The 24,699-nt window shown below is 34.7% G+C and overlaps 1 protein-coding gene across 1 annotated transcript in view; it reads left to right on the forward strand.

Annotated features, from left to right (window-relative positions):
* The window catches only part of ACAD11 (acyl-CoA dehydrogenase family member 11), a gene marked incomplete at its 5' end in the record, with an annotated part of 88,059 nt that overhangs the window by 20,638 nt on the left and 42,722 nt on the right, over positions 1 to 24,699 (forward strand). Inside the window, 6 exons of the mRNA XM_079923074.1 lie at positions 12,448 to 12,589; positions 13,165 to 13,286; positions 15,128 to 15,234; positions 16,564 to 16,690; positions 22,524 to 22,601; positions 23,236 to 23,374. Coding sequence (XP_079779200.1) covers positions 12,448 to 12,589; positions 13,165 to 13,286; positions 15,128 to 15,234; positions 16,564 to 16,690; positions 22,524 to 22,601; positions 23,236 to 23,374 — 715 coding nt within the window. The remainder of the gene's footprint in view (positions 1 to 12,447; positions 12,590 to 13,164; positions 13,287 to 15,127; positions 15,235 to 16,563; positions 16,691 to 22,523; positions 22,602 to 23,235; positions 23,375 to 24,699) is intronic.

Here is a 24,699-nt window from a genome sequence, read left to right on the forward strand (position 1 = left end):
ACTTTTAGTAGATATGTACTAAAACCTAAACAGTAGTTATAGGGGATGAAATTATAGGAGATTTATAAGTTGTACATTTCTGTAAGGTTTGAGGTTTTATTGTTCTTTTTTCCCCAAGACAACAGCATATTTTATTTTTGTTGTCAGAAAGCACAACAATTAAGAAAGAAAACATGAACAATTTTAAATGATAAACCATCTAGGAATGTGTGTGGTAAGCCAGTAAAGAATTACTAAAGGGAATAACAAAACTAAAATATATCACTCAATTTCACAATCCCTAGTTATTTTCTAGTTACTGATATGTAAAGTATTTGAAGCATGTTTGAGCAAGTGTTTCAGTAGTACAAAATGCTTACTGCAATGTTTAAAAGAAATCCAGTTTTCCTGGAAAATATCGTTAATTTTCCAAATATAAATCTTACCCATCTGGCAGAGAAATGTTTAAGATTTTGGAGTTTAATGTACATATTACCATTTCAACTTGAAAAATAAATATATTTAATAAACCCATAGATATTTTATCTGCATTCATTAATTAGTAGTCAGATGTATTTACGATAAATATAAGGACACTGTTTCTTCTGAAGTCATCTGCGTTGCAGTCTTTTATATGTCGTCTTATGAAAAAAAAATTTGTTATGCAAAACAAAACTTGTGTTTTTAATGGATTTTTCTTTTTAATTCCCCCACTATTTCTAAAATGTCAGTGTAGTTAGAGAAAAGCTTAGTTATAAAACTTAATTTTATAGCTAGAAAAGACATGGGGATTAGGTTTTTTTCCAATCTTTTTACTTTTCAGATGTTTTTAAATACCCTTAATATGCTCTTTGGTCATAAAGCCAGGTTTTGAACTCAGACCTACTGACTTCCAATTCCATATGATTCCTTCCACACTGTACTGCTTCTCCTCTCTGTTGGAACTGGTCAATGTTGGTAATCTAGAAACTGAAACCCTTGTCTTTGACCATAGCCTCACTACCTTCTACTTCTTTTATTTCTTTATACCTCACCTGAGAGGCTACAAATTTGATTTCTCTTACTTTAGAATCCATGAACCCCTTATGACTTCATTTGACTTCTCACCTTGCCTGGCCCAGGTGGGCATGATCAATCATTTCAAGAACTACCTTCTTTATTATCAATGAATTAATAATTTTTTGACTGTGGATTTGTGTGCGAGTAATGTAAGAGTTATAAACTTTCCCGACCTTATATTGTTATTCCAGAATCTTGTCACCTCTTGACTTTATATATAATCTCCAACCCTGATCTTGGTTCATTGTATTTTTGCTACAGAATGAAGTCGTAAAGTCACGTTAACAGGGTCTGGGACATATCTATGCTGCATAATTTCATCTAGGTTGTAACTGCATCTCTTTGTAAAATCTGTGACATTTTTTTAAATGGCTTTTTCAAATCTTTTCTATTCTTCTCGAACTATCAAGTTGCCTTTTACATCTAGACTCCCACTCTCACATTTAGACTTGATTCGTTTTTGTCCTTTTAGTCACTTTTCAGCACAAGCTGCTTTCTAGGGATTACATACCCCTGGAAGTTCTCTTGATGTTGTTGAAGACATTTCAGTCCACTACACAATGTTTCCTTCATGCAGACTGATGGGTGACATTTTTCTTAAGCCATTGCCAAGAAAAATTGTTACTTTTTAAAAATTAAAGTATAGTCGATATATAGTATTATGTAAGTTACAGGTATACAGTATAGTGATTCACAATTTTTAAAGGTTATACTCCATTTATAGTTATTATAAAATATTGGCTATATTCTCTGTGTCCTTATAGCTTATTTTATACATAATAGTTTGTACCTCTTAATCCCCTACCTCTAAATTGCCCCTCCCCCCTTCCCTCTCCCCATTGGTAACCACTAGTTTGTTCTCTAAATCTATAAGTCTGTTTCTTTTTTGTTATATTCACTAGTTTATTTTTTACATTCCACATATAAGTGATATCATGCAGCATTTGTCTTTCTCTGTCCAACTTATTTCACTTAGCATAATACCATCCAAGTCCATGCACGTTGTTGCAAATGGCAAAATTTCCTTCTTTTTTATGCCTGAGTAGCATTCCATTGTGTGTGTGTGTGTATATATATATATATATATATATACACACACACACAATTTTTTATATATATATATATATAATGTCTTTTATATATATATATATATATATACACACACACACACAATTTTTTATATATATATATATATAATGTCTTCTATATCCATTCGTCTGTTGATGGACACTTAGGTTGCTTCCATATCTTGACTATTGTAAATAATGCTGGTATGAACACTGGATACATGTAACTTTTCAAATTAGTGTTTTTGTTTTCTTCAGCTATATACCCAGGAGTGGAATTGCTGAGCCACATTATAGTTCTATTTTTAGTTTTTTGCAAAACCTCCATACTGTTTTGCACAGTGGCTGCACGAATTCACATTCCCACCAACATTGTATGAGGGTTCCCTTTTCTCCACATCCTCACTAGCATTTGCTATTTGTGTTCTGTTTAATGATGGCCATTGTGACAGGTGTGAGGTGATATCTCATTGTGGTTTTGATTTCAGTTCCCTAATGATTAGCGATGTTGAACATCTTTTCATGTGCCTGTTGGCCATCTGCATTTCCTCTTCAGAAAAAAGTCTATTCAGGTCTTATGCCCATTTTTTAATCAGGTTTTTTTTTTAATATTGAGTTGTATGAGCATTTATATATTTGGGATATTAACCCCTTATTGGTCATATCATTTGCAAATATTTTCTCCCATTCAGTAGGTTGTCTTCTTATTTTGTTGATGGTTTCCTTTGCTGTGCAAAAGCTTTTAAGTTTAATTAGGCCCCATTTGTTTATTTTTGCTTTTATTTCCTTTGCTTTAGGAGATAAATCTAAAAACATATGGCTACAATTTATATCAAAGAGTGTGGTCTGTTTTCCTCTAAGAGTTTCGTTTCTAGTCTTACATTTAGGTCTTTAATCCATTTTGAATTTATTTTTGTATGTAGTGTGAGAAAATGTTCTTATTTCATGCTTTTACATGTAGCTGTCCAGTTTTCTCAGCACCAGTTTTTGAAGAGACTATCTTCTCCATTATATATTCTTCCCTCATTTGTCATAGATTAATTGACCATAAGTGTGTGGATTTATTTCTGCATTCTCTGTTATATTCCATTGATCTTTGTGTCTGTTTTTGTGCCAATACCATACTGTGTTAATGACTGTAGCTTTGTAGTATAGTCTGAAGTCAGGGAGCATGATTCCTCCACTTCTGTTCTTTCTCAAGATTGTTTTGGCTATTCGGGCTCTTTTGTGTTTCCATAAAAATTTAATTTTTTTTGGACACACTGCACGGCTTGTGGGATCTTAGTTCCCCTACCAGGCATTGAACTCGGGCCCTTGGCAGTGAAAGCACAGAGTCCTAACCACTGGATCTCCAGGGAATTCCCTCCATATAAATTTAAGAATTATTTATTCTAGTTCTGTGAAAAATGCCATTGATATTTTGATAGGGATTGTATTGAATCTGTAGATTGCCTTGAGTAGTATGGTCATTTTAAGAATATTAATTCTTCCAGTCCAAGAACACAGTATATCTTTCCATCTGTTTGTGTCATCTTCATTTTCTTTTGTCAGTGTCTTATAGTTTTCCAACTGCAGGTCTTTTATCTCCTTAGGTAGGTTTATTCCTAGGTATTTTGTTCTTTTTGATGCAACTGTAAATGGGATTATTTCCTTAATTTCTTTTTCTGATAGTTCATTGTTAATGTATAGAAATGCAACAGATTTCTGTACATTAATTTTGTATCCTGCAACTTTACCAAATTCATTGATGAGCTCTAGAAGTTTTCTGGTGGTGTCTTTAGGATTTTCTATGTATAGTACCATGTGATCTACAGAGTGACAGTTTTACTTTTTCCTTTCAAATTTGGATTCCTTTTATTTCTTTTTCTTGTCTGACTGCTGTGATTAGGACTTCCAATACTATATTGAATAAAAATGGCAAGAGTGGGCATCCCTGTCTTGTACCTGATCTTAGAGGAAATCCTTTCAGCTTTTCACTGTTGAGTATGATGTTAACTGTGGGTTTGTCATGAATGACCTTCATTATGTTGAGATATGTTCCCTACTCTATGCCCACTTTCTTGAGAAAAATATCATAAATGGATGTTGAATTTTGTCAAAAGCTTTTCCTGCATCTATTGAGATGATCATATGATTTTTATTCTTCAGTTTATTAATGTGGTATATCACATTGAGTAATTTGGAGATATTGAAAAGTCCTTCCATCCCTGGGGTAAATCCCACTTGATCATGGTATATGATCCTTTTAATGTGTTATTGTATTTGGTTTGCTAGTATTTGGTTGAGGATTTTTGCATCTATGTTCAGCAGTGGTATTGGCCTGTAATTTTCTTTTTCTATCATATCTTTGTCTGGTTTTGATATCAGGGTGATGCTTGCCTTATAGAATGGGTTCAGAAGTGTTACTTCCTCTGCAACTTTTTGGAATAGTTTTAAAAGGATAGGCATTAACTCTTCTGTAAATGTTTGGTAGAATTCACCCATGAAGCCATCTGGTCCTGGACTTCTGTTTCTTGGGAGTTTTTAAATTACTGATTCAATTTCATTACTGGTAATTGATCTGTTTATATTTTCTATTTCTTCCTGGTTCAGTCTGGGAAGATTGTATCTTTCTAAAAATTTGTCTGTTTCTTCAAGGTTGTTCATTTTATTGGCATAGAGTTGTTCATTGTAGTCTCTCATGATTCTTTATATTTCTGTGATGTCAGTTGTAACTTCTCCTTTTTCATTTCTGATTTTATTGATTTGATCCCTCTCCATTTTTTTCTTGATAAGTCTGACTAAAGGTTTTATCAGTGTTGCTTATCTTCTTAGAGAACCAGCTTTTAGTTTCATTTATCTTTTCTATTGATTTTTTAGTCTCTATTTCATTTATTTCTGCTCTGATCTTTACTATTTCTTTTCTCCTACTGACTTTGGGTTTTGTTTGTTCTTCTTTTTCTAGTTCCTTTAGGTGTAAGTTTAAGTTGTTTATTTGAGATTTTTCTTTTTTCTGAGGTAAGCTTGTATCACTATAAACTTCCCTCTTAGAACTGCTTTTGCTGCATCTCATAAATTTTGGATCATTGTGTTTTCATTTTCATTTGCCTTTAGGTAAGTTGTTATTTCCTTTTTGACTTCCTCAGTGTTCCATTTGTTGTTTAGTAGCATATTGTTTAGTCTCTTGTGTTTTTTGCAGTTTTTTTCTAGTAGTTTATTTCTAGTCTCATAGCGTTGTGGTCGGAAAAGATGCTTCATATGATTTCAGTTTTCTTAAATTTACTGAGGATTGTTTTGTGGCCTAGTATGTGATCTATCCTGGAGAATGGTCCATGTGCACTTGAAAAGAATGTGTATTCCGCTTTCAGATAGAATATTCTATATATATCAACTAATGTGTCATTTAAGGCTTATTGATTTTCTGTCTGGATGATCTGTCCATTCATGTAAGTGTGGTGTTAAAGTCCCCCACTAGTATTATGTTACTGTCGATATCTCCATTTATGGCTGTTAATATTTGCTTTATGTATTTAAGTGCTCCTATGTTGCATGCATATGTATTTACAATTGTTATATATTCTTCTTGGATTGATCCCTTGATCATTATGTGTAGTGTCTTTGTCTCTTGTAACAGTCTTTGTTTTAAAGTCTATTTTGTCTGATATAACTTTTGCTACCCCAGCTTTCTTTTGATTTCCATTTGCATGGAATACCTTTTTCCATCCCCTCACTTTTGTCTTTGTATGTCTTTAGATCTCAAGTGAGTTTCTTGTGTGCAGCATCTATACAGGTCTTATTTTTGTATCCATTCAGCCACTCTGTGTCTTTTGATTGGAGCATTTATTTCACCTACATTTGAGGTAATTAGTGATACCTAAGTTCTTATTGCCATTTTGTTAATTGTTTTGGAATTGTTTTGTGGGTCTTTTTTTTCCCCTTCTTTTGTTCTCTTGTCATGTGATATGATGAGTATCTTTAGAGTTATGTTTGGATTCCTTTTTCTTTTTTGTATGTATATCTATTGTAGATTTTTGGTTTGTGGTTATGATGAAGTAGGTGGGTATACTTACATATATATATATATGATTGTTTTAAGTTGCTGACTGCTTAATTTCAAATGCATTTTAACAACCCTGCGTTTGTACTGTCTTCCTCTCATGATTACTGTTTTTGATATCATATTTTACATCTAATTGGTTGTGTATTCCTTACCTGCTTATTGTGGATATTAATGATTTTACTACTTTTGTCTTTTAATCTTCCTACTAGCTTTGTGCATGGATAATTTCCTACCTTTACTTATGTTTGCCTTTACCAATGAACTTTTTCATTTCATAATTTCCTTGTGCCTAGTTGTGGCCTCTTCTTTTTTGCTTAGAGAAGTTTCTTTAACATTTCTTGTAAACCTAGTTTGGTGATGCTGAACTCTTTTAGCTTTTGTCTGTCTGTAAAACTTTTGATCTCTTCATCAAATCTGAATAAGAGCCTTGCTGGGTAGAGTATTCCTGGTTGTAGGGTTTCCCTTTCATCACTTTATTCTTTTTTTTTTAATTTATTTCTTTAATTTATTTCTTTTGGGCTGTGTTGGGTCTTCTTTGCTGCGCACTGGCTTTCTCTAGTTGGGGCGAGTGGAAGTTACTCTTTGTTGTCGTGTGTGGGCTTCTCATTTCGGTAGCTTCTCTTGTTGCAGAGCACGGGCTCTAGGCGTGTGGGCTTCAATAGTTGTGGCACGCGGGCTCAGTAGTTGTGGCTCGCAGGCTGTAGAGTGCAGGCTCAGTAGCTGTGGTGCACAGGCTTTGTTGCTTCATGGCATGTGGGATCTTCCAGGACCAGGGCTCGAACCTGTGTCCCCTGCATTGGCAGGTGGATTCTTAACCACTGCTCCACTAGGGAAGCCCTCCTTTCACCACTTTAAATGTATTGTACCACTCCCTTCTGGCCTGTAGAGTTTCTGCTGAAAAGTCAGCTGATAACCTTATGGGAGTTCCCTTATATGTTATTTTTCGCTTTTCCCTTGTTGCTTTTAATAGTCTCTCTTTATCTTTGCTTTTTGCCATTTTAATTAAAGTGTGTCTTGGCATGTTCCTCTTTGGGTTAATCCTTTATGGGACTCTACACTTATGGGACTTGCATGTCTATTGCCTTTCCCAGGTTAGGGAAGTTTTTAGCTATTAAGTCTTCAAATATGTTCTCATCCCCTTTCTCTCTCTCTTCTCCTTGTAGGACCTCTATAATGCAAATGTTATTGTGCTTGATGTTGTCCCAGAGGTCTCTTAAACTGTCCTCATTTCTTTTCCTTATTTTTTCTTTTTTCTGTTCCACATCAGCAATTTCCACTACTCTGTCTTCCAGCTCACTGATCCATTCCTCTATATCATTTAGTCTACCATTGATTACTTCTAGTATATTTTTTCATGTCATTTATTGTATTCTTCATCTCTGTTCAGTTGTTCTGCATATTTTTTGACTCTTTGTTAAGAAATTCTAACTTCTCACTCTGTGCATCCACTCTGGGTTTTTTCATCATCTTTACCATCACTACCCTGAACTCTTTATTAAGTAGATGTCCTGTCTCCACTTCACTTAGTTCTTTTTCGGGGGTTTTGTCTTATTCCTTCATCTGGAGCATGTTCCTCTGCCACCTCATTTTGTCTAAGTTGCTGTTTGTATTTTTATGTATCTGCTAAGTTAGTTACATTTCCCAACCTTGGAGAAGTGACCTTCTGTAGCAGATGTCCTATGCATCCCAGCAGTGCACTTCTTTCTCATCTCCCAAGCTATATGCTCTAGGGGTTCCCCCTATGAGGGCTACCTGGAACCTTCTCTTGTGGCCAGCTGAATATGTGGGCAGTCTGGTAGGTTTGGTTAGCCTCCAGTCTGGTTGGTTGCTAGGCTCTGCCTTGTGTGGAGGCTGCCGGCTGCTGGTTGGCGGGGCTGGGTCACAAGGCCGCTGACTGAAGAACTAGCCCAGGGGGCCCCAGGGCTAGTGCTGGCTCACTGGTTGGCAGAGTCAGGGTCCAGAAGACTCCATGGTTGTTGCCCACCTTCCTCGTGGGTGAAGCCAGGTCCCGGGGTTACTTCTGGACTACTGGCAGGCAGATAAGGTCCTGGAGTTGGTTGCAGGGTCCAGGGATTCCAGAGATGGTATCAGATTGCTGCTGGTGGGGGGTGGGTTTCTGACACAGGGTCTGGGGTGTCCAGAAGCTTGAATTAGCCTGCTAGTGAGCAGGGCTGGGGCCAGGCTTGTCCCAGGGCCAGGGTCTCTGGCCTGTTGGTAGATGGGCTGTGTCTGCAGGCTGCTGGATTGTGGTTTTCTTGCATCTGGTCCCTGCCCACTGGTGGCTGGAACTAGGTCCTGGGCCCTCTGGTAGGCAGGGCCACATCCAGAGGCAGCTGTGGGCTTAGGGGGTCTTAAGGCAGCCTGTCTGCTGATGGGTGGGGCTGTGTCCTTGCCAAGTTAGTTGCTTGGCTTGAGGCGCCCCAGCACTGGTGACTGCAGGCTGTTGGGCCAGGGCAGGGCTGGGTCCTGGGGGTAATAAGCCAGAGGGAGGATTCCACAATGGTGCCTGCCAACACCAATGTCCACATGGTAGAAGGAGCTCCCAAGAATGGCTGCCACCAGTGTCTGTGGCCCCAGGGTGAGCTGCAGTTGCCTCCTGCCTCTCTGGGAGACTCTCCAAGATCAACAGGTAGGTCTGTCCCAGGCTCCTATCAAATTATGGCTTTTATTTTGGGTCCTGGAGTGTGTGAGATTTTTTGTGCACCCTTTAAGAGTGAAGTCTCTGTTTCCCCCAATCCTTTGGGACTCCCACAATTAAGCACCACTAGCCTTCAAAGCCAAATGCACTGGGGGCTCATCTTCCTGATGCAGGACCCCCAGAATGGGGAGCCCAACGTGGGGCTCAGACCTCTCACTCCTGTGGGAAAACCTCTGCAGTGTAATTATTCTCCAGTTTGTGGGTCATCCACCTTGGGTTATGGGCCTTGACTATATTGTGAGTCCACCTGTCCTACCCACCCCATTGTGGTTCCTTCTTTATGTTTTTAGTTGTAGAAGATCTTTTCTGGTTGGTTCTGGTCTTTTTCATTGATGGTTGTTCTGCTTATAGTTGTTAGTTTGGTGTGCTCCTGAGAGGAGGTGAACTCATGGTCTTTCTACTCTGCTGTCTTGACTGATCTCCATGAAAATTGTCACTCTTGAGCAGCTGGGTTTTTTTGCTTTGTTTTGAAGTACAGTTGATTTGTAATATAATGTTAGTTTCAGTTTCGGGTGTAAAGCATTGTCATTCAGGGTTTTTGCAGATTATACTCCATTATAGGTCATTATAAGATAATGGGTATAATTCCCTGTGCAATACAATATATCCTTGTTGCTTATCTGTTTTATATATAGTAGTTTGTATCTGTTAATCCCATACCCCTAATTTGTCCCTGTCCCCTCCCCTTTCACCTTTGTAACCACAAGTTTGTTTTCTATATCTGTGAGTCTGTTTCTGTTTTGCCTATGCATTCATTTGTATTATATTTTAGATTCCACATGTAAATGATATCATACAGTATTTGTCTTTCTCTGTCTGACTTATTTCACTAAGCATAATATTCTCTAGGTCCATCCATGTTGCTGCAAATGGCAATATTTCATTCTTTATTACGGCTGAGTAATATTCCATTGTATATATACCACATCCTCTTAACCCAATCATCTGTTGATGGGCACTTGGAAGCGATCCAGGTGCAGCTGGTTTGTTTTTAATCTACATGCACTATAAACATTGTGACTGATTATGCTTCATACTTTATTTTGTCCATAGAAAACTCAGAGCAAATTCTGCTGTCAACGCTAAAAACTATATATCAATATGACCTGTGACATTTAATTTTATGTAATGACCTACTCTTAGCTTTATCACTTTATTAAAAATTATTATATTTTTTCCTACCTCCTTCATCTATTGTCAGTCCTACTGTATTGTATGTGTTTCTTTTGTTTTGAAAAGGTAATATACATACATATTAATAAAATTCAAGGGACTTCCCTGGTGGAGCAGTGGTTAAGATTCAGCCTGCCAGTGCAGAGGACATGGGTTTGATCCCTGGTCCAGGAAGATCCCACGTGCCGCGGAGCAACTAAGCCCGTGCACCACAACTACTGAGCCTGTGCTCTAGAGCCTGTGAGCCACAACTACTAAAGCCTGTGTGCTCTAGGGCCCGTGTGCCACAACTACTGAGCCCGCATGCCACAACTACTGAAGCCTGTGTGCCTAGAGCCCGCGCTCCACAACAAGAGAAGCCACTGTGATGAGAAGCCCACGCACCACAATGAAGAGTAGCCCCCGCTCACCACAACTAGAGAAAGGCCATGTGCAGAACGAAGACCCAACACAGCCAAAAATAAATTTAAAATTTTTTAAAAAATTCAATACGGCAAAAAGCATACCTAGAAAATAAAACTCAAGGTAGAAGATAATCAACAAAATGAAAAGCTTTAGTTGTGCTGAGGTTTCAAAAAAACTCTCAGAAATCATTTTAAGTTCTTTAGCAGCAAAATGAATTAGTAAATGTTCACCTCATCCACTAGAAGTTATGCTATGCTTTTTATAGCTCTGTACACAAACAGGAATAGACAGGATTCTAATAAACCATGGCTAATTAATTTATACTAATTGATAATTTGATGACCCATCAGCTTTTCTCACTGGCTATTGTTTTATAGCTTTGTGGGTAATTACTTTTAAAATGTTTCAGATTTCTTGAAACTTAACTCCAGGGAAAATGTTCAATTAAAAAAAGCTAAACATTTATAGCATAATTAAGTATATCATCTTCTTTTCTTTGGACGTCAAGAGCACAGAAACAAACAGAATGGTATAGAGAAAAATGCGTCCAATCCCTTTTTTAAGCAAATTTAACAAATCTAGCATATATAGTAACTTATAATTCAATATAACCACAACCATAAAAAGTCTTATGAAGTCAAATCATAGAGGAAGCAGTGATCAATTTTTCCCGTAGTCATAATGGTAAATTTTTTATTGCCTGCTATATGCCAGGCTCTGTACTTATTCATTGAATAAATACATTTTGGCCACCTACTGTATGTCAGGTACTTCGCAGCTAGACACTGGTAAACAAAATGGACATGTTACCTGCTCTTATTTCATCTTCACACTAACTCTATGCAAGAGGTGTATGTTATGGCTGCAAAAATTGAGAATCAGAAAGGTTAACTAGCTTGTCCAGAATTACACAGCCAGTAAATGGTGGAGCTAGGACTTGAATACAGGTCTGTGATTCCAAAGACCACATTTTTCCTTTAAGCTACAATAATGTGTTCAAATGTATGAGAGAAGCAAGGGAGTGCAAGCACACACAAAGTTACATAAAGGCATGAAACCCAGTAACTTGCATTGCTTAAGTGAGCTTTGCTGTTTTATCTGGCTTAGATAACCTTCTCTAGATTATTGCAACAGCCTCCTCATTGCCTCCCCTACAGTCTATTCAAAACATAGCAGCTAGAGTGACCTTAAAATACAAATCCTATCATATCACTCCTCCCGTACAGAACCCTCCAATGGAGTGTCTCCTCCCATATTCCATCCCTTCTGCCTCAGTCCCTTGAAGTAACCATAGCTATTGCTATCAGTTTGGTGTATATTCTTTCAACTTTGTGTATTCATTTGTACCCTTTTTATTTAAACAAATAGGATCATACTATGCATATTATTTTACAAATTGCCTTTTCCCCTTGTATTTGCAGTTGAATGTCCTGTGTTCTTAACATAAAGCTATATAGTCCCTTGATACATATTGTTACAAAATAGAATGAGGAAAGCTTTCCGTGTTATTGGTTCCAAATTACACAACTCTTTTATCATGTTGCTATATAATGGTGGATTTTGTATTCATAAAACAAACAGCATCTTTTATAACAATTATAGTTTTATATCTATAGCATGAAATAACTTACTTTAAAAAATTACTATTGTCATAAGAGTGTAATATTTGTTATGTTGTAAGATTCATTACCAGAGAATAGATTCTTAAATTATAAGTAATTGTTAGAATTTCTTCTTTACTATAGTTACTCCCAGTTGAAACTTTTCAACTGCTTTTGCCTCCGTTCATTAGTAGGCATGTTAAGGCTGTGTAAAGTAAAATGCAGAGCTGTTGGCCAGCAATGGAACAAGGGGACTTGGCTCTATTTGATAAATGAAATGTGCCGCTGTGGGTAAAGACTGCAAACTACAGCCTCACATTTGCTTTTGATGGAAAATATGATTTTCATTATATTCTATTTCATTCATCTCCTTATTTTAGTTGTTTTGGATTTACTATATTAAAACCTTTTTATTTTTAATTACAGTCTCGAGTTGTAGCTGTACTAGATTGGGAGCTTTCAACCATTGGTCATCCTCTGTCAGACTTGGCTCATCTCTCTATGTTCTACTTTTGGCCAAGGACCATTCCATTGTTAAGTCAAAGTCCTCATTTGCAAGAAAACATAGGTATGAAAACATAGTGTTGCCTAAACTGCTATTAATATAAAATTATATTTATTTTGCTTCATAATTAATAAAAAGATTATATTGCAATCTTAGATAAATAGCTTTTGTTTCTTGAAATGTTTTTAAATCATTTTATTCTGTCGATTTTTTTGAATGTATCATTCCACTTCTAGTAATTTGTTACAAAATATAATCATTTGTATATAATGTTCTTTTGGAAATCAACATTTAGAGCATATTTTGTTATATGGATTATAATTATATGGATAATAATGTTTTAATTATAATATTATATTTTATTATATATAATTAATAATATAATACATTATTTATATTATATAATATAATTTATACTATATATAAGTAATAATATATTATAAGATTATATTATATTATAGTTAATATTTTAATTATAATATTATAATTATATAGATTATAATGTTGTGTTATATGGATTAATGTTTTGTTATATGGATTAATTTTATGTTCAGTTTTATATTTATATGCAATATGACATTTTAAAATATTCACCATGACATTCTTATTAAAGTTTATAGTATATACTGTTTTTATAGGGGTACCATCAATGGAAGAACTGATTTCAATATATTGCCGCTGCAGGGGAATTAATTCTAATCTTCCTAACTGGAATTTCTTTCTTGCCCTTTCATATTTTAAAATTGCTGGAATAGCACAGGTAATTAATTTTTTAACATGTGTTTCACCATTACTTATTGATGTACTGTTGACAATATTTTTGGTCTTTGGGGGTTTTATATTCCTTTTTTTTTTTTTTTTTCTTTTTGGCCACATAATGGCTCAGCTTGTGGGATCTTAGTTCCCCTACCAAGGATTGAACCCGGACCTCTGGCACTGAAAGTACAGAGTCCTAATAACCATTGGACCACCAGGGTATTCTCTTATATTCTTATCTTTAGATCAATTTAGTTTCCATAATAACAAATACCAGACATGGATAAAACAGAAATCCAGAGTTTACAGAATAGGAATTTGGCAAGGGAAAAATTTGAGTAGCAAAATGTGGTATCACTTTTTGGTATAATAAACGAAAAGATGGAAGAAGGGAGAGAGAAAGACATAATAACAAAAACAGAAAAAGCATGTGAGAATTGGTTATTTCCTGAATATCCAATATAAGAAAGAGTTAAACTCCTTATATGATATCTGATTCAGATTATAAAACCCTATTAATCAGGGCTGATGATGAAGGAATTATCATTGTATTTCCCAAAGCCAGCGAGTAGATAAGCTCACTCAAACACATAATTAATTGTCCATTTTCCATTTTCTAATAATGTGATAGTTATGTGATAAATTTTGAGAGAAAACTGAACATAAATTCAGTTTTTTAAATTTACAGTTTAGACAATTGCATTCTTCATTATACTAACTCAGCTCCCTTATACTTTGAGTCTTAGTTTTTTTAAGAAATTGAGATGCTTCATCTCTGGTAAGGGGTTAGGGCTTGGAGGAAGAACAAGTAAATAAGAGATTTTAGAAACAAAAAAGAATGGGAAAAGAAGGATTAACGAAAATTATGGTTATTTTTCCCTGTCCTCAGAGTTCATGCTGTCCTCCAATAACTGAAATGTCTAGGAAATAGTTGTCTTACATCTCATCCTGTAGTTTAGAATCATATTAATCATATTAGTTAATCATGTTGATTGGATGCATTTCTCAAAATAGGGTTTATGGTATGTTTCTATATCTGTCAATTTCCAAAGTGAGATAACAGATAGGCTTTGAATTTAAAATGTATTTTCATTTCAAATAAAAGCTTGACATGGTTTACGATCGAAATTAATATGTATGTCATAAACTGTGTAGTTAGTAGCCTTAGAGATGATCATGAACATTCCATTCTAACTAGAAATGTGAAATTGGAAATGACGGAAAGACTGCTACAGTGTTTTATTGTACAAAGAATTATATAAAGAAATTAATGAAATTCAGTTGAATGTGTTTGGGACAGGGAACAGGAGAGTATATTATGTTGGAAACACAGAACATGGAGAATTAACAAAGAAAAACAGATGAGCATTCAGCTAACACTGTTCAACGGAGAATAGTTTCACCTAAATTAGGGGTCCAAAAAATGAGATAAAATATTCTTAGAAGTCTCTCATTGCCTTCTCTTTGGTTTTATAGTTTTTAATTTTATTTTAGTTTCTTTAGATTTTTCTCCACTGTGTAGGGAGAGCAATGATCTTTAGAGGTGACATGACTTGCCAATTTGGTATCTTTAGTAACTGCTAAACTCATTTTAAAGTTTGGTTTGATTTCCAGTTATAATTCTGTTATGATGAGAGTATGTTAACCAAATGATACAAGTGTAAGTCTTTAACTTGGAGTGGTATAATTATGCCTGCATGTAAATTAATAGAACTGATAGTCTGATTTATATCTTAGTACCTTGTAAGTTTAGTGATTCACGTAGCTGGGAAACTGTGGAAAGACTGGATAGTTGAAGAATAGTTTTCCATGAATTTTAATCACTTTGTATTAATTTACTTATAGGGAGTATATAGTAGATATCTTCTGGGAAATAATGCATCTGAAAGTAGCTTTCAGTTTGCCAATATTGTGCAACCTCTGGCAGAAACTGGATTACAACTCTCAAAAAGGTAAGAAAATATAGATTCTGTGGCTAACTCAAATTAGAGCCTTTATTAGCTATGTGAAGGTCATAAACTTTAGGGGGATAGGGATTGTTTTTATTGCTTACAACACCAGAATTGCTGCTGCCAATCATGGTAAAAAATATTTTAGTAAATCTCTTTTATGCTTGAAAATAAATTGACCTCAGATTTAAAGAAAATACCCATTTAATGATTAAAAGAGGTTTGTGGGTTTTTTTGCAATTTGAATGTATAAACCTTTAAGATATTGATAAAATTCTCAAATGTTTCCTTCTAATATTTAAGTTACTTACATATACCTGTTTAAAGTTATGTATTATATAAGATGATTTATTAAGTTTAGAAATGTTGCTCTCTTCCACCATGACATTGCATGAAACTGTATTCAGACATTTCATAAGAGTCTTTGAAATTCATATCTCCATTAGTGGAGCACTTTTGAGACATCTAATACACTTTCTCCAAACACACTGCCATCTAACAGGTGTGATGGAGGGGAGAAATAAATTAGGGGGTTGAGATTAACATATACACACTACTATATATAAAATAGATAATCAACAAGGACCTACCATATATCACAGGGAACTCTACTCAATACTCTGTAATAACCTATATGGGAAAAGAATCTGAAAAAGAATAGCTATATGTATATGTATAACTGAATCACTTTGCTGTATACCTGAAACATTGTAAATGTTGTAAATCAACTATCCTCCAATATAAAGCAAAATTTAAAAGAAACAAACAGAAAAAAACAGTGTGATATATAGCACTTACTGAATGCACGGATGATGCTGTCCCTGGAAATTCTGCCCAAGCCACAAGTATCCATGGCATATCATTAGGACAGTTGTGTTTTACAGTTCATCTCATACACGAATATTTGTAATCTCCACAACATGACAAATGATGATGCTGCTTTTCATAATGATCTTTAAAGGTCTTGTTTATAATGATATCCAGCAGTTGTATTTGTGAGGCATATACTAAGAGTAATTATTAAATTTGTATTCTATTTCTTTGCCTTCTTGTTTAGAGATTCTGATATGTGGCTTCAATAAAGATTTTAAACTCCCATTGATTGAGGTCATGCCAGGCTTATGTTTTCTCCAAAAAGTGCTTTAAGCACTAAAGTTTAATGTTTAAAATAAAGTGATTCTGCATTCCTTCCATAACATGAAAGACAAAAACTCCAAAATATGGAAACTTCTTCTGAGAGATGTTTTTGGGAAACTGGGGGAAGACATTACATTCTATTCAGAAATCTATAATAATGGTTTTGCACATCTTTGTAACTTTTTTTTTATAAAGAACTTTCAGTACTGCACTTCCACAGACTGATACTACCAGACAATTGTTTGTACAGACTAGGACAGGCCACGAAGTTCTTACTAGGGTGAAGCAGTTCATGAAACAACACATCCTCCCAGCTGAAAAGGTAAGTATTCTATAAACAAACAGAATGTATTTGTGCTCCAAGACTATTGAAGAATTACTTCTGTTATCTCTGCTTCTAGGAGTACCATGGTATCATTTCTTTGCAGTCAATCCTTACCTAGATGCCCCTTCTCACCTTAGCACTGAACTGCTGCAGAACCTGATCCTGAGAAATTCCAAGCTTCTAAAATATGCCAAGGGAATGCCACAGATAAATCTGTGGAATTAAAATTAAGTTAGAGGGAATTAGCAGTTTACAAAGTTGAGATCTTTAAATATTTTAGAGTAAAATGCTACTTTGGGGGTCTTTTCCTAAGGCAGTGACTTTCAGCCTTTTTTTTCTTTAATGGGCCCCTTTGAAAATTGAGAACTGTAGGATAAACAAGAGAGGCATACCCGGAAAATTTTGTATCTCATTTCAAGCTGTTCACAGATACTACCATCACTCCCCCCACAAGCTACTATTTTAAGGTGTTAAGTTTCAGTAAATTCACTGAGAGTAGACAAGTTATGTGACACATTCATTCATTCAGTTAACAAATAATTATTAGGTACCTAATAATGGGTTAGGCCATTGAAAGTAAAAGGAAGAATAAGAAGACAGGGCTTATGCTTCTACAGAGCTTATACTTTAGCATGAAAGAAAGACATTAAGTAAGAGATGATAAATGCTGTGAAGAAAAGATAAAAATTATTATAAAAATTTATATATATAAAATATACTATATATAAAATAGATAATCAACAAGGACCTACTGTATAGCACATGGAACTCTACTCAGTACTCTGTAATAACCAATATGGGAAAGGAATCTGAAAAAGAGTATATATATATGTATAACTGAATCACTTTGCTGCACACCTGAAACTGACACAACATTGTAAATCAACTATACTCCAGTATAAAATTAAAATATTTTTTAAAAACAAAATTCTGAACTTTTGGGTGTTAAAAAGAAAATGCAACACTTTGAGTTCAAGATGGCAGACTGAAATCAGCATTTACCTCCCCTCACACAAATAAAATCCTCTTGAATTAACAATAAAAAAATTTTTTTAAAAATGGAATTGGTAAAAGCACAAAAACAAAAGTACACATCGCAGGACTAAAGGTTTTGAAAAGAGAATGGAAAAGGATTTGGGAAGCAGAGTGGATCATACCAAAGAAAAAACCTTAACACATCTCAGAAGAATTTCTAAGTGAGAGAGGACTGACTGTAACTCAGGTGGTAACTTTTTTTTTTTTTTACAATGGAGTCCCTTATGATTGCCTGTTGTGGAGAGCAAGAATGAGAAGAGGAAGAGAAATCAAGATGTTTGATTTAAGAATTAACCTGTAATAGGTGGCCTGCTTGAGTTGGTTTCTAACACTCCTGGGTAGCAATGGTGTTTGCCCCAGGAAAAAGGCTGCCAGAGTACTCTTAAAAAGCATATGATGTGTTTCAAAGGAGCCAGGGTTTCAAATGACAGTTTCTCTCCATTTTTTTTCTTTTTTTTTTTTTTTTGCTGTATGCGGGCCTCTCACTGTTGTGGCCTCTCCCATTGCGGAGCACAGGCTCCGGATGCGCGGGCTTAGTGGCCATGGCTCACGGGCCCAGCCGCTCCGCGGCATGTGGGATCTTCCCGGACCAGGGCACGAACCCGCGTCGCCTGCATCGGCAGGCAGACTCTCAACCACAGCGCCACCAGGGAAGACCCCTCCATTTTTTTTTTTCCAGTGGTGGGTTTGGTGTAGACCCCAGCTTTCCTATCAGCCTTCCTGATTTATTCAAAGGAGACTCAAATTGGGAGAGGAAACCAAGTAGCCATGTTCTTTCATTCATAAATGTAAATGAGCGATCCAGGGAAGCATGTAGCACAGAAGAGGTGTTACAAATTGGATTGTGATACATCTGAACCTCATATCATGCAGCTACTAAAATATTTACAAAGAATTTGTAATAAAGGAAAATGCTTTATGATAAAAAAAAGCACTCTAGTTTTAAAGGAAAGATTATCAACATTTTGTGTGACAAGGAAAGCCATAATCATTTTGTGTCTGCAGATCTTTCAAATCTGGAATATATCTACATCTAATAATGTGAGCTTTTTCTTTCTTTAAAAACTTGTACTAACATCCATAAAAACATTTTATCCTGTAGAATGACTCTGGACTGTACTAATCCCTGTTTATGAACATATGCACTTGAAAAGTAATTAGCTTTTTCAAAATAGAAGGGGGGAAAGCCTATAAAATTCTAACCAATATGATTATAACTACATATATAAAAACTAAAACAGTCATATCTAGAAAATAAGATTGTATTATATAATACACTAACATCTTGATAGTACATATCTTTAGCTAGTAAGACTCTTGATGACTTTTTCTTAATACTTTATGTATTTTTCCAATTTTCTATAATGGGAAAAAATAAGGTCCGTTTATGCTATGCTAATGACCTTTTGAAACTCCTTGGATATCATAAAGTAAGAACATCAGAACCATCATCCATTTAAATGTTAAAAGGCAATTCTTCCTCAGGGGAGGAGGGGAAATTGGTTGAAGGTAGTCAAAACTACCTTTAACTTTCAGTTATACTAGGGATGTAATATACAACATGATAAATATAATTAACACTGCTGTATGTTATATGTGAAATATGAGTTCTCATCACAAGAAAAATATTTTTTCTATTTCTTTAATTTTGTATCTATATGAGATGATGTATATTCACTAAACTTATTGTGATAATCATTTCATTATGTATGTAAGTCAAATTATTATGCCCTATACCTTAAACATATACAGTGCTATATGTCAATTATATCTTAATAAAACTGGAAGAAAGAAAGAAATTTTTAAAAAGGGCAATTCTTGCTATTTAAAATGGATGAGGAGTCCTAATAAAATAGCATGTAAAACAGGAACTAGCAACATGACATATCTGAGAACACACTTTTAACATAATGATAACATTAGTCATATTTTCCTACTGAGTTTAATAATATACTAGTGAGGAACTGTTGCTTCTTTTTTTCTAACTGACTTAAGTTTAAAGTAAAAAACATATTATATTGCAAAATTATTTGTAGGCTCAGATTTAAGATTCTGAACCAACATAATACAAAGCAGTATCTCAATCAGTGAATGAGAAAGTTAGATGTTAAAGGTGATATTTGGGGAGAATTGATCAGGCACAAAGCATATTTTCTGCTTTCTTTTTTCATCAGTAAACTCTTGTTCGTACTTAAAGAATTAAAGAAAGCTTCTTTGTAATGAGATATTTTATTTTAATTCTGACTCCTACCATACCACAAATAGATTTTGCAAATCTCCAAATCGATAGACTTTAGAACAGGAAGTATTAAATAATACAAATTTTTAAATAATTATATAAATGGCATAATTTAATTTCTCAGAACTGTAGTGTCATAGAGAGGTAGTCACAGATGGGGAATTTGTACATGTATTACGTAACATATATCTTATCAAACACAATTGCATTGACTGTTTCCATAGTAATGTGAGGGATGGAAATAATAAACAACCCTAAACAGGAAATCTTCCAACTTAACTGACTTCCTGACAGAATGACAAGTGCTATTCATCCTGGTGCCTGTGAAAGAGCCATCCTTTGTCTTCTTGAAGTTTTAACTAAATATAACTGTATTCTATAAAGCAGAAACTAACACACCATTGTAAAGCAATTATACTCCAATAAAGATGTAAAAAAAGAAAAAAAAGAAATCTACAAATGCACTATATCATCCATATCATTTTAGTTTATATATTTAAAAAATATATAGTTTATATATTCAATAAAAAAAAATTTAAGTAGAAAAAATGTATATAACTGTAATCTAGACTAGCCATGCTTCAATAAAAGGAACATTTTAACATATTACTTATATGACTGTAAATTGGTGGAACAATTTTAGAAAATAATGTTGTAATTTGGAGTTTTGGCCAATGTTCATAGCCTTTAATTCAGTAATTCTACTAGCCTATGTGTAGAAAATAAGTACAGAGATGCTTTAATAGCAAAATATTGGAGAAGGCCCTTATAGTCCAATATTTTCGTTCATCTTGATTTAGTTGCACAAATTAGAGATTATTGTTATTATGTGGCTAGTTTTTAAATATCTATTTACTCATGTATTTATCATCTTATTTACTATTCCTTGTTACAACTCAGATGTTTCTTTTTGGATCAAGCTCCTTTAATGAGAATCTGCTAATAAAATTTACCTTTTTTTTTTTCCTTTTATTTTCCTTTTTTTGCCTGAGAAAAGGGAAGTAATGATTCTCTCTGTATCATCATATCTTTTAACCACTCATATTTTCCTTCTATTGAATTTCTGTGCTTCATTCAAGAAAGGAATAATTTCTTCAGATCCTTCTTTCAATTTATTATTATTATTTTTTTGGCTGTATCTAATCTACTTTTCAACCTTGCATAGAGCAGTGGGTCTCATTATTTGGATTGTGTCAGAATTGCCTAGAGAGCTAGTTAAGATTACAGAAATAGAAATACAAAAGTAGACTCACTGAAGTAGGATAGGGCCTGGGCTTTTGTGTTTTACCAAGTGATTCTGATGCCACCAAAGTTTGAGAACCACTGCCATTTAATTTTTAAGTTTAATTACTGTGGTTTTACTTTGCTTCAAGTTGCATTCGGTTCTTTTTCAAATTTGTCTGGCCAAGTTTGATAGTCCTTTGTCATCCTTTTAATTCCTTCCTTTATTTTTTAAATCTACTGGACACAAATACTTTATATTCTGTGTTTGATCATTATTCTATCTGTGGCCTTTGCAGGTGTGATTCTGTTTTGTTGAACTATTGTTTTTGTTAATTCTTGCTAATGGTGGCTTGTTACCTTGAGTGTTTAGTATTTTTTCATTCTGCACTCATGTTCTTTGGAATGGAATTTTATCTGCAGGGATTAGTTAAGACTTTTTATAAAAGCTCTTTTCCTCCAGAGTGAATTTGCTTTTGCTTCTGCCAGGTGCTTTCAAGCATTGTCACCAGGAACACTGTAAACTTAATTTTTGACTCAAAATTTTAGGGCCCCATAGGTCTGTGAATTAAGATCTCAAACTTGGGTGAAGACAGGCTCAGGTTAGAAATGTTTCTTTTTTCTCTTCCGTCCTGTGAATGGCCTTTATTCCCTTGGTCTACCACTGAGGGGTGGGTTTTTCGTTTTGCTTTCTATTTTTTTCCAGTTAGGTTTTGCTGATCAGGCATCCTGGCTTTGGTGGAGGGAAGTGGTGAGCTCTGATCCTCCCTCTTGCCTTGTGTGGGGCATTTGGTTTCACCTCCTGACCCCTGCCTATGTGGCCCACTGCAAACTAGGGCCCAGGCGAACATAGATCAGCCTACATCCGCCAGACAAAGTTGGTTCCAGTGCTCACTCACACCTGAAGAGTCAGGCTTTTGTATTCCTGGCCTCTGAGGAATTTCCTTATTTTCTTTCCAGCATAGCTATGTATTATTACTACATGTATTTTTAAAATTATTTTTAATATTTTACCCAGCATTTTTAGTTGTATTATCCTGGGAGGGGATTCTATGACCGTCTAGTATGCCACATTGCTGAAAATGGAACACTCAAATCTTGGTATAGGATTTTGAAAGTTAATCCTCTAATATAGAGGCAGCATAATTTTGTGAGGAGCAAACATCTAGAATTTTTTATACTTCTGTGTCTGGTCTTAGAAAGAAATTTTACTGATTCAGTAGCAGCTGAAAAAGCTTCTTCACCTAAACATGTTTACTTTGGATATTAGCAGTTTATGGCATTATTTACTTTTCTAACTTTAACTAATGAACTTTTTTCCTTTTATACTTTAAGGAGGTAATTGAGTTCTATGTTCAAAATGAAAATTCAGTAGACAAGTGGAAAAAACCTTTAGTGATTGATAAACTCAAGGTAAGAAAAATAAGAGAACCTTAAAAGTGGAGAATTTATATAGAGGCATTTTTTGAGACCTTTGTTTTTTGTTGCTTCTGTTGTTATATATGTAGAGGATAATTATATCAATTATAACTTTTTAAAAAGAAAGTTAAAAATAGAATCTGTAATATACAAATTAGGTTACATAGTGTGTTGTGTATGGTATGTGATGAAGACAGCCTCTTAACAGCTGTTCAAATTAAAAATACAATCAGCACTACTCACTTGAGACTGAAGTTGAGGCAGGGTATTTTTCCCACATGGGCTTAATTCAATTTCATGTTTTCAGATTTTAACACATGTTAGAAATTGAAATGGACAAATAGTATATTTGGCATAATTATGCTCAGATGTAGGAGATTTTATAATCACTGTGATTCAATAAGAAGTACTCAAGTAAGCAAATTTAGTTTTTCAGCCAAATCTAAGGAAGCTTAACTGTTAAGAAATTGTTGATTTATAATGAATTAATAACTACTTGCACTGTAGAATACAATGAAATAAATAATTTCATAAGTTCAAAAGGCATAAATAGCAGTATCTTTTAAAAATAAATAATTTTAGGTCATGATAAATTATGATAACTCTGGCATATTCATCACCTTGACAGGAAATGGCCAAAGCAGAAGGCCTCTGGAACTTGTTTTTGCCAGCTGTAAGCGGTCTCAGCCAAGTAGACTATGCCTTGATTGCTGAAGAAACAGGAAAATGCTTTTTTGCTCCAGATGTCTTTAACTGCCAAGCACCAGGTTACTACATTATTTAAAAACAGAACTTTTCTCAGATATTTTGAGCAGTGTTTAAATTTCTCTATTTTATGACAAGGAAGTTTTTCTACACAAAGTCATTGATTTATAAATTTGTCTATAATTTTACTTTCAGTTACTTTTATTTAAATATTTTAAAAAATGGACCTAAAGTTCTCATTGGATTATTCTTTTATTAAACATCATTACATTAAGAGTATTAGTGAATAGAAGTCACCACCAAAGGGATTGGCCATATAAGGTTTCCAGTTTTCTAACAGTATTAAACATATCTATGGTTAGTTAGAATGGATAGAGTTTTAAATCTTTTGGTTAGCCTCACTATATCTCCATTTACTCACCAATTATTTATCAGTTGCCTACTATATGCCAAGCACTATTTTAGCAACTATCATGAAATAAAATACACAAAGATTCCTGCCTCATGGAGCTGGCATTCTAATAGAGAGAGACAAAAATAAACAATAGCTAGATTAAATAAGTAATTATATAAGTAAGTTTGAAGATGAAAAGTGCTTTGGGGAAAAAAAACCGGCAAGGTAGGGGAGCTCTGGAGTGCTGAGGGACAGGTAATGTGTATAACAATTTAAGATGGAAGGCTCAGAATATGCCTTGTTAGGAAAATGACATTCAGTAAAGACTTAAAGAAGGTGAGAGAGTTAATCATGCTGAGATCTGGGGGAAGAGTTTTCATAGCATAGAGAACATAAAATGCAAAGGCCCTAAAGCAAGAGTGTGACTGGTATATTTCAAGAATAGCCAAGGAGGTCAGTGTGGCTGGGAAAGAATAGCAAAAGATATCAGAGAGGAAAGGGCCTTGTATGTTGGGACTTATAGGGCAGGTGAGTGCTTATACTTTCAGTGAAATGGGGATTTGAGCAGAGGAGTGACAAGATGTCACTTCAGTTTTAAAAGAATCCCTTTGGCTGCTATGTTGAGAATTAACAAAAGGAGAGAAGGAAGTAAGCAGGGAGTCTTGTTGTGATGGTCTTGGTGAGAGATGATGGGGATTTGTTCAAGGGAGTAGCAGTGGAGTGAGAAGTGGAAAGATTCTAAATATATTTTGAGGGCAGAGCCAAGAGGATTTCCTGATTGATTATGAGGTATTAATGGGGGAGTCAAGGATGCCTTCAAGGACTTTGGCATGAAAAATTGGAAGGATGAGGGAAGGAGGCCAACTTTTCTTTAAAAAGGTAATATGGAAGGAATAAACCAGGAATGTAGTCTTTAGAAGGTGTTTTCAAACCCAATTTGCAGAAGGAACCCCCTAAAAAGCTTTGAAAAAATCCGGATTCACAGGCTTCATC

This window comes from Stenella coeruleoalba, assembly GCF_951394435.1.
Source record: "Stenella coeruleoalba genome assembly, chromosome: 5".
NCBI classification, from domain to species: domain Eukaryota; kingdom Metazoa; phylum Chordata; class Mammalia; order Artiodactyla; family Delphinidae; genus Stenella; species Stenella coeruleoalba.